At 31.2% G+C, this 10,678-nt stretch overlaps 2 protein-coding genes across 3 annotated transcripts; one reads left to right on the forward strand and one right to left on the reverse strand.

The window, feature by feature from the left end:
• Positions 1-2,226: 2,226 nt before the first annotated feature.
• LOC123208920 (zinc finger A20 and AN1 domain-containing stress-associated protein 8-like) lies at positions 2,227-6,248 on the forward strand. 2 transcript variants are annotated; one of them, XM_044626565.1, is made up of 3 exons: positions 2,227-2,383; positions 2,527-2,600; positions 5,281-6,248. In XM_044626565.1, exon 3 carries the CDS (start codon positions 5,294-5,296, stop codon positions 5,825-5,827), a length of 534 nt encoding a protein of 177 aa, XP_044482500.1. In that variant the 5' UTR covers positions 2,227-2,383; positions 2,527-2,600; positions 5,281-5,293; the 3' UTR covers positions 5,828-6,248. The 2 variants fall into 2 exon arrangements, with proteins under 2 accessions (XP_044482500.1, XP_044482502.1); XM_044626567.1 differs by having other exon boundaries at positions 2,254-2,383; positions 2,524-2,600.
• A 1,839-nt stretch (positions 6,249-8,087) lies between these two features.
• Positions 8,088-10,670, reverse strand: LOC123208921 (AP2-like ethylene-responsive transcription factor PLT2). Its single transcript, XM_044626568.1, has 8 exons — positions 10,459-10,670; positions 10,010-10,376; positions 9,838-9,920; positions 9,712-9,720; positions 9,511-9,599; positions 9,354-9,427; positions 9,137-9,264; positions 8,088-9,063 (listed from the first exon to the last, which is right to left on the reverse strand). Exons 1-8 carry the CDS (start codon positions 10,604-10,606, stop codon positions 8,342-8,344), a joined length of 1,620 nt encoding a protein of 539 aa, XP_044482503.1. The 5' UTR covers positions 10,607-10,670; the 3' UTR covers positions 8,088-8,341.
• Positions 10,671-10,678: the final 8 nt, after the last annotated feature.

A 10,678-nucleotide genomic window follows, 5' to 3' on the forward strand; every position in this document is an offset into this window, starting at 1 on the left:
AAAACAGATACATAAAATATTACTCTTTAAATTAAAACAATGTTTCAAAATATATAATTTTATTTCTTATTTAATGTATTACTTCCCATAAAAAAAAAAAAAAGATTTTGAGAGGCATGAAACAGAATGGAGGAAGGTTTTTTTTGTTTTTAATTAATTTTGTGGCACAGCCTTGATAAATGTTACTCTTGAATGTCAAGGTTTAATTAAAAAATAAATAAATAAATAAATAAAAGAAAAGGTCCACGTAAATCAAAGTTTTAAAGTGTTAATACATTTTTGGGGCACATTTCATTTGATAATTCTAGAACCAGAGTCACAATTGACATATTTCATATAGAAATTATAGGTGGTAATTTTATAATAAGTTACAAGAGATTAAGACCTAAAATATGATGTTTATGATCATTTACAAAGTTTTTATTATATTGCGTGTACATTGACTTTGGACAAGAGTTCCACTTGGGTCAACCTCTAATTAGATTAATATTTAACTATTACAAAGATGGGGGGCAAAACGAGAAATGAAAAGGGAAATATAGGAAATTAGAAAGTTAGAGATAAGTAAAAAGGTTTAGATAATTGTTTAAAAGGTTGTCATCAATGCCTCTAACAATTGGGTTATGTGCAACAATGGTTTTGATTGACTCTCTCTTATAGACAAATATTGTGAGAGCAATGTTAAGAGGGAGTTGACAAATTTCGAAACAATAACTTTCGGATTAAGGATGTGAATTGTGACTCAAAATGTATCTAAGCTTTGAAGTTAACATAATTGACAGTAAGACCTTCGACAACTTTTTTTTATCTCAATCTCATATGATGATGAAACCAAATTTCTCACATTTAATAAAATAAGATAAATTCAACTATGTCATGATCAGTCAATGTTGCGAATGAGGACAACATGATAAGGTTCTGGCCAAATTCATGCAACTCCCCTTGAGTGTTTTTCTAGTGGCCAAAAAATGATAAAATAGAATAAAAAAGGGAAGATGAGGAAATAATACACACACATATATAGACACTAACATGTGCGCACATACATAACATATCCATATATATAAGTTAAATTCTGATTTTAATGGATAGGTGGGTATTTTTTTTTTTAAACTTAATAGATAAAAAAATGATTTGGGGAATATTTGATTACTTTAATTTATTATTTGTTGTTATTATTATCTTATTTTGTTCATAATTAATAAAAGATTTAGATAATTTTTTACTATTAAAGGTGATATGATAGTAAATATAGAAGATAATTTGATTACTATTCACCTTAAATTTTAAAAGATTATTAATCTAATCTTAATTTTGTTACTATTTTAACAAAAATACCTTCAATTATCAATTAAAATAATAAATAATATAAAAAATACTTTTAAAAAATATATTAACAATGATATGACAACTAAACAAATAATGACTATATAAAAAAATTCTGATATATTGTTAAAATGGAAAATATTTTAGAAAATATACAAAACAAATATTTTAATATAAAATATGTTAATTTAATCAAACATAATACTAATTTATATTTAATAATATTTTAAGTTCATTTAAATAAAATAATATCTCATCATTTTTTATTATTTTTTATAAAAATATAATAATTATTTATCAATAAAACTATATGTATATATTTTTCGTATATAATTGATATATATAGATGATATGTTATTATATGATTTAATGATTTTAAATTAAATATACAATAACACTCAATCATATAATAACACGTTATCTGTGTATCTAAATTGTATACAAAAAATATTTATATAATTACTAATTATTTATTCATATAAATTTATTAAATATAGTAATAATTTATGCCCTTAATCTTTCAAGAAATTAATATTTTATTTCTAGTAATAAAAATTACACAAATTAACATAAAATGATTAATAATTATTGATTATCCTTAATGATTCCAAAAAAATAAAGGTTTTTTTTTTATCAATATTAATATATAGAAAAAACACCCAAAAAATTCAAAATTTAGCTTATTTGCTTACCAAAAAAATTTACACCTCAAATACCATTACACACAAACACCCTCTTCTTTCAACTCCCATTGGACCGTCATCCGTACATATTTCACTAGCTGTCATCTATCACCTTGTATTGTCAAAACCGATATTAGGGATCAGGCGGAGGGCAAAATGGGAAAGAAAAAGTTACATACCAGACCAATGGCGAGGCGACACGTTGCTCCTAATCAATAAAGACCCTTCGTTGGCAGAGAAACAACGCCCCTTAAAAATCAGAGAGACACCTGAGTAGGAAGAAATAAATAAAACCGAAACGTCTCTCTCTGCTTTGTCTCTTTGGCTTGTGTTCTCTCCACCTCTCTCTCGGATCTAGTCCAAAACGTTTTGGGGTTAGGGTTTTTGATCTGGGCTTTGATTATGTGTTTTTTCTCGATTTTCTTTTTTTTTTTTTTTTTTTTTTTAGGGAGGGTTTTTGGTTTTTATTCATTAATTGATTATGGGTTTCTTTTTTCTTTGATGGGATGAAAAGCAGGGCCCATCGGATGCCGTTTTGAGCTTGTTTTATCGGCTTTAGAGATTCATTAATAGGAATTCTCTGGCTAAAAGGTTAGTATTTTGATTCTTTTTTTATGTTTATTTATTTATTTATTTTTGTATTTATGTTTAGGAAGATTGTGTGGCGTATGTTTTTATTGGGGCTTGATTTGTATATTATTAGAAAAAAATCATTTTTGTTTTCTGGGCATGTTTAAAGTTTGGAATTTTGTTTTGTTTTAAGAAAGTTTGGGATTTTTTCTTTTGGTGACACTTTGATGGTTAAAACTCGTTTTAATATGTATAATAAGCCATTTCAAGTGGGTTTTGCGGAAGTGTCTCTGTTGTTTGCTTCCTTTGTTGATGTATTGAACTGGTTGTAATAGAGTATGGTTTTTATTGATGCATCTATTAATTTTAGCTGTTAATTTTCTTTGATGATTTGTGATTTTTACTTGTGGGTTTGGGGATGACCGAGTAGTCATAGATATTATTGAAAATTTTGGGATGATTTAAAATGATGTGTGCTCATGTTTGAATGTTCTTACTTTGGTTTGTACAAGTATATGCAATATACAGGATAGTCTGCTACTAGCTTATATCAAATAAAGTAGCTAATTATTTTAAGCCATGTTTATGCTAATAGTGAGATATGATTGGGGCAAGTGTGTTTGATCCAAAATATTTATTTTTTGTGTCAGGTTGGTTTTGATGTTTGTTGTGCAGTATTTCATGGTTTATGTGTGCATTTGAGAAAAAATATTGATAATATTTGAAAAAACCTATTGGTTTTTAGAGACTATCATTCACATCCAGCATTTATAATATTTGAAAAAGATAGCATCTAACAAAGCAATAGTCCAGAAAGATTAATTATTCTTATTTCACAAGATCTTTATCTGATACTTTAGTCGTTTAAAGGCTTGAGATTTATGGTTCCGAAGATGAAACTCTGCCGGCAAAGTGGATATTGAACATGGAACCTCTCTCTAAGTATGTAACTAAGGAAGCTGTTGAAGTTTTTACTCCTATCTTTTGCATTAACTATGTAAATTAAGGAATAAAAAAAATTTGGCACAGGCAAGATTTAAATTTAGTTGAAATTCCTATAAGGATTAGCCAGAGGGACTTTTATATAGGCTTCTTTAACATCTCTATTTCCTCATAATTTAATGAAGTTTTCTTTTTATAATTCATCAAAGTTATTCTTCTGTTGCATGACAGGGAAGCATTTCTTTTTTTTTTCCCTTGGGATATTTTATTGTTCATAGTTACAGAATTGACTATACTTGTCTTTTAGTATAGTTTTTGGCACCATTTCAGGGTTTTATGTACACAATTCTTTTCTTTGCTTAAAAGTTGGGAGTTGGGAACTAGATGTATGTGTGGATAATGCATTAGACTATTAGATAAATTAGAATAAAAATTTTGAATGTCTATGCAATATTTTTGTCACTGATGAGGATGCATAATGATCAATAAATCTTGCTTATACCATTTTAGTGCTGTGTCACCAGAATTTAAATGTTTGGTTCAGTAAGATAAAGGGAACATCATTGTCCTTGTTTTAAATATAAATTAAATATTTAATGTTGCGTACATCTGACTGTAAATGGATTTGTTTTCTTATTTAAGCAGCTATATTTTTGGATATACCATTTACTCTTTCATTTTCATATTTTATATTGTAACAGTTTTAGATCTGAATTGAATAGCATTTGATCTTTCTTAGGTTAAAAGCCAGATTGGGCTTATATTTCACTTTAAGACTTGGAGGGTTCCACATAGGCGTTGGATGGGTTATTGATTTTTTAAAATTTAGGGCTTGTGAGTCTGTTGTTATATTCATTTAAATATCCTTTTAGTCTGTGAAATACTGTCATTTTCTTCAAGTAAGAGGGTTGACTGAAAGTTGAGTTGTATCAGTACGATTTTCATCTATGTTATTTTGAGGTGGAGCTATAATACACTGGCATGAAAAACTGAATCAAACCAATTAAAATGAGTTGGTTTGGCTCACAACTATCAGTAACTGTATCATCATTTAGTTTCATAGCTTGGATAAGTGATTCAATTATTGGTTGGGAGAAAAACTTGGTGCATTTTATGTATCAAATCATTATGTTGATGTTGTGCATCTACGCACTTATTGAATGACACAAGCCTATTTTTCTAAAAGGAAAAAATTATCCCTCCACTTTTTCTTTTTCTTTTCATATTGATGTGTCACTAAATGCGTGGGTGGATTCATCACAACAGCTTAATGGCATGGTAAATTTTTCTCCTTGGTTGGAGTGGATTGATTTGACTAAAACGACCTAAATCAATCCCTTTTACAGATTATATATACAGATTATATACTCTCTGGTAGGTGTTAGTACAAGCAATATGCTTAATACAGCTTTATTTTGGCTTTAAACATTTCATTTTACAGTCATGTAATGGTGTTGCTGACCTGACTTGCTGTCCTAATGCTGTTGGCCAAAACTTATTTTTTTTATTAAGGTCCAACCTTTTGATCTCCTTGTGCATTTCCGGTTCACTGATGTTCCTATATTGTTTTCTTTTATAATTACTTTAACAGTGTCAGATTTGATGTAATAACCTGAAAACTCTTCATGTCTCTATGTCTTTATGTTTCCATTTGCATTTATTGTACAACGTACACAAAGGACGAGTTGAGTCCCAAGCATTGGGATTTTTCTTTTGTTAATATCTTTTCATCTAAAATTTTGTTATGTTTATGGTGCAGGGGAGGTGAAAAAATGGACAATGATGAGACTGGATGCCAAGCTCCTCCTGAAGGCCCTATTTTGTGCATCAACAACTGTGGCTTCTTTGGAAGTGTGGCTACAATGAATATGTGTTCTAAATGCTACAAGGATATGATGTTGAAACAAGAACAAACTAAGCTTGCTGCATCATCTATTGGAAGCCTTGTAAATGAATCATCAAGCAGCAATGCTAGTGACCCTGTTGCTGTTACTGTTGCTGCCACTGTGGATGTGCAAGTTAAGTCAGTGGAGTCAAAAGTCATCTCTGTGGAGCAGCCCTCATGTGGTTCAGGTTCAGGGGAGAGTAGTGTTGAGGCTAAGCCAAAAGAGGGTCCCAACCGTTGCAACAGCTGCAAGAAGCGGGTTGGCTTAACAGGATTCAAATGTCGCTGTGGTAACATGTTCTGTGCTTCACATCGCTATTCAGACAAACACGACTGCCCTTTTGACTACCGCACTGCTGCCCGGGATGCAATAGCAAAAGCAAACCCTGTTATCAAGGCAGAGAAGCTTGATAAAATCTAAATCCAATGTAAGTTTCAATTTATTGAAAAAGAGTGATGTGGTCAGTTTCATCTGTGGGGTCTTCTTCGGAGTTGGCCGCATATGTTTTCAGATGTCCTTATTTGTTTTGATATATGATTCTGGGAAGGGAATGAATGAGAGTTAGGACATCTGTGCAAAAGTATAAAGTACTCTATATCTTATGATTGGTGAGAACTTGTATGTTGGCTTCAGTATTTAGGGTCTGAATCTCTGTGGTCTCTGGTTTGATGAACTTTTTGTCTTGGCTAGTACCTGTGAAATATATGTCATATCATGTGGCATATATCATCTTTTAGCTGTTTATGTGAAAATGGTTGTGCGATTTCTGGATGATATGGAATGCAAACATCCATGGATTTTCTTTGTGCCTTTGTAAATTTTTAATTATGTTTTCTTTTTATTGGCGTTAGTTTCTTTTGGTTATGTATTTGATTGTGATGTGTGGAATTTGACTGTTTCTTTTTAGTGTCAATAATATTGATTTGATGGATCCAACATATTACAAAACAACCCATGTGGGTTGTTGAAAGATAAACCTTAGAAAGGTTTAGGATTAATGTTGTCACAGGAGAGGACAAAAGGATGATAAAAGCATGGAAAGTATATATAATTCTGAAGAAATATAGAGATATGACCAAATGTGAAAGATCAGACCTTAAAAGTAACTCGTATTGTAGAATAAAAACAAAAAATGTGGATCCAATTCAATAAGATTTGGTCATTCGCAGAGAATATTTGGCTCTGTTCGAGTTTTTTTGTGCTTATAAAATCATCATATACATCATACGTGAACTATATCAACCATCCTATTTCTTTATTATAATGAACAATTTGTGGAATTCGGGCTAAATAATATGTACAAATTTAAAGTATAAATAATGATATAGTGATATATCATTATTTGTTTTCAAAGTGTTACTCATTTAATAAACGCTTATAACTCGTTACAAATTACAAACGGCACTAGCAGCCCGAATTTTAGTATCAAAGTTTCCCAAATCATAATTTAGCCCTGCATTTTCAATTCTTTTATAAAGTTAATTGATTCAATAGGACGTTTGATTTAGGTAATATTTTATTATCAAAATTAAAAGATTATTTTGAAGATAGATTATTTAGTTTAAATGATTACTATATTTGATAAAATTTAGTAGATATAAATAATTATTGTGTTTGGTTAGATGTAATAAAAAAATATTAGTATATTATTTTACTTAAATATCTTTGGGTATAATTATTTTAAAATATTTTTTATATTATTTGTTATATTAATTGAAAATGAGATTATTTTTGTTCTAAAAATTAAAAAATAAAAATATAATTATAATAAAATTAAGATTTTATTGATAATCTTTTAATATCGAAAGTGAAAGTAATAATCAGATTATTTACGTTACTTGATAAATTAATATTTCATAAATATAATAAAAATTCAAACTTAAATTTTTATTTTAAAAGTTTTAGTATCTATTAATTTTATTGTACGTTAGGGTCTCATGTTGTAAGTTATTCTCTACCCTAAAAGGGCTGAAATGCCCAATGAGATGACAAGCTAAAAGAAAGAAGTAAACTCTATCTGTACTTCTCTACCCACTATTCTGCCAACACCGTACGCCATAATTACATTTACCTACCCTGAAATGTATCATAAGGCAACAGTGAAAGAAAACTGAAAAACTTTTTGTTGCCTATTTTCTGTACCAGGATTGGGATTAATGAAATTTTGTCAGCTCATAATTCAAAAGACTTAGCACAAGACCAAACCTTTCAGAACCCAAACTGTGTATACATCACATACACCCTAGTATCAAAATTATTCCTTACTTTATCTATTTTATATTTTTCCTTTTTCCTCCATATTTTTTTTTTCTTACTTGGTTTGTCTAAAATTTTTTGACAATTTTCTATTAATAAAGATGATATATAATAAGTAATATAAATAATATTTTAGAATATAATATCTTAGTATCATTTTATTATTAACAATAAAACACAATAATTATTTATTTATATAAATTTTTATTAAATATAATAATAATTTATATCTAATATTCTTTTAGATAATCTATCTTTATATAAAACATGTATGACTTAATAGGATCATTGATTCATAAGGATATAATGACTTAAAAACCATTTGGTTGATATTAGAAAAAGTATTTCTAAAGTACTAGGAGTAATAACAGAAACTATTTATGTTAAAAAAGATCCAAAAATTAATTTGGGTCTTCTGGATACAAAATTTGGGTCCTATTAAGACCCTTGAATCTGATTTTTGGTCAACTCTTCCATCGTAAGAGCCCTAACCCTCACCACCAACAATTAATCATAAAAAAATACAACCACCAATGAAAACTAGGGCTTCTTCTTCTAATCAAAGTAGACCTACATCTCTATAGTTTCCCATTAAAAATCCTAATATATTTGCTTGCAACATGAAAGAAAAAAGCATAGTAAATTGTGTCTGTTTTCTCAAAACATTTTCATTTTCAGTCAGTCATTCCACATTGTAAAAACTCCTCCATTTGTCCCCTGAACTGAATCCCCCGTCCAGTTTCCATATCCACCCGCTGGCATATCATAATCCACCTTTACAAGGGGCAGTTCTTCGGCAGATCCAACACCATTCACCCCATTAATGCCGTTGCCGAGATACCCTCCACTGTAACTCCCACTAGAACTTCCATTATTGTCAAGCACTGAAGAAGAATTAGAACCCATGTTGACCATCCCATGAAGCAAAGCCGGGTTGTTTTGAAGATAACTGTTGTAAAAATGAGAGCTCTGGCTCGACGGGTGTAAGTTATAGGACCCTGCAGGTTGCTGGTGCAATTGCAGCTGGGTTTGAATGTAAGTTTGGTGAAACGAAGGGTCCTGAGTGTAATGAGAAATGTCTTGATTTTGTAAGGAAAGTAAAGGTTGAGGACTTTGGTCAAATGGGGTTTGCATTAATGGATATGCTTGTAGCCTGCTCGAGCTGGAGCTTCCGTATTGGAAAGTTGAACCGAGGGCTATCATTTCTTCACGACGTCTTGAAGATTCAAGAGCTTGCGCCTCTTTTAACCGTTTCGCCGCACCTCCTCCGATCGGTAGAGTGTTGCTTTCGAGTATGGCTTTTACATCATAACGGTTCATGTCAAAATTGGTGACTGCATTTAAGCCTCTGAACTTTATCGCTGCAATGTCATAAGCTTCTGCAGCTTCCTCCTCCGTACCTATAATTGTTCAAAATAAGTAAAGCTTCGATATATAATCTGTCAATGAGAGAATGGGATTTTAATTACTTACTGAAAGTTCCCAAGTAAAGATCTTTGTTTCCTGCAACTCTCCCAATCCTTGCTTGCCATCTTCCATGCTGGTGATGCCTTGTAACTCCACGATACATGGAAGCACCCCTCGAAAAACCACTACTCTTTCTGCATTTGATCGCCAAAATAATTAATCATATCAAAACTCGAAGCCTCTTATTATTTAATTTTCAAGCTATAGAAATTTTTATACATGCCTTCTAATAGAGGCCACAAATTCTTGTCTAGTCATGTGTTTCATCTCTTCCAATTCCTTCTCGTAGTTACTAATCTGCAAGAGAGAAATGTTTGTAATCACATTAGATAGTTTACATAGTTCGTATGAATTATTTTATCTCAGCGTTAAGAACTTACTGGAAAATTGGTAGTAGTGGACGTTCCCCAGTATTTCAATGCAGCTAGATCATAAGCCCTAGCTGCCTTTTCTTCTTTGTCATACCCACCTGCACATCAAAAGAGAATTAAAGATACCTTTTTTCGCAACTTGTAGAAACTGTAAAAGGTGATGGAATAGAAAGCTTCAAAAAAGATGAAGAGAAGACAACTTTATCTCACCTAAGTATACTGTGAGGGACAGTAGAAAGCGAAACCATCAAGAAAAATTCATCACAACAAATGGTTAGTAACTTGTCAGACGAAACTCAAGTGAAAAATTACAACAATATCAAGAAACTCGTTTACCTTGTCGTCCTTTCCTTGATTGCCCTTCTCTTCTACAACTATTATCCCAAAGATGGGCTTCATATCTTCCTGTCCATCTATGCCTATAATGGAACACATAAATTTACAATGTGAACAAGGGAAATTTTAAAGAAGAATTCTAATTAAATGTAAAATATGTGTTCATACTTACCTTGTTACGCCTCGATATATTGAAGTTCGTTGGCCAAAAGTGTCAAGAGTTCGTCTTGGGGTAGCTTCGACGGTGTTAGTACTGTTTTCACCACTGGTTTCACAAGTTGAACCCTTGCCACTTCCCATGGACAATGTCAAAGACTGCAAATTGTTAGCATTTTCTGGAAACTCATAGTTACCAGAGGCGGCTGCAATGGTGTTTTGCACAGGCACTAAGCTGTTGTTTTGAAAGAGATAATCCGATTCGTTTGCTTGAATTTCATTGAACGCCACAAGATCTGACTGATTCTCAGATTTGCTAACACCAAGAAAATCTGCAACCTTTGGAACTTCACCACTTCCATGAGTATTAATCAGATTCCATTCTGTAAATTACAAAATATACACAAATCATTCGAGACATAGTAAGAAAGAGACTGAAAAAATGGGATGAACAGAGTCACCTACCTTGACCTTGAAATGGGTTGTCCATGTTTTCATTCACTAACCCTATATTGAACTGATGGGACTGAGATGTATGAAGTTGTGGTGGTAAAGAAGAATGGGTAGGCGAGAGAGGAAAGGAGAGCCAGTTGTTTGAATTCATGGAGCCCATACTGTTTTCTTTGATAGTAATCTTTGGATTTCAGTACACTTTGTTTCCTTCAACAAATCGAAATATCGTCAA

This window comes from Mangifera indica, chromosome 2, assembly GCF_011075055.1.
Source record: "Mangifera indica cultivar Alphonso chromosome 2, CATAS_Mindica_2.1, whole genome shotgun sequence".
Taxonomy (NCBI): Eukaryota; Viridiplantae; Streptophyta; class Magnoliopsida; order Sapindales; family Anacardiaceae; genus Mangifera; species Mangifera indica.

Bases quoted from the DNA above. Each gene is read 5' to 3' on its own strand.
- LOC123208920 (XM_044626565.1), top strand. From the start codon at position 5,294: ATGGACAATGATGAGACTGGATGCCAAGCTCCTCCTGAAGGCCCTATT.
- LOC123208921 (XM_044626568.1), bottom strand. From the start codon at position 10,606: ATGGGCTCCATGAATTCAAACAACTGGCTCTCCTTTCCTCTCTCGCCT. The intron at 9,428-9,510 runs GTAAGTTCTTAA...TCTCTCTTGCAG, and splicing joins CCACTACTACCAATTTTCCA to ATTAGTAACTACGAGAAGGA. The intron at 9,265-9,353 runs GCATGTATAAAA...GATCAAATGCAG, and splicing joins TTTGTGGCCTCTATTAGAAG to AAAGAGTAGTGGTTTTTCGA.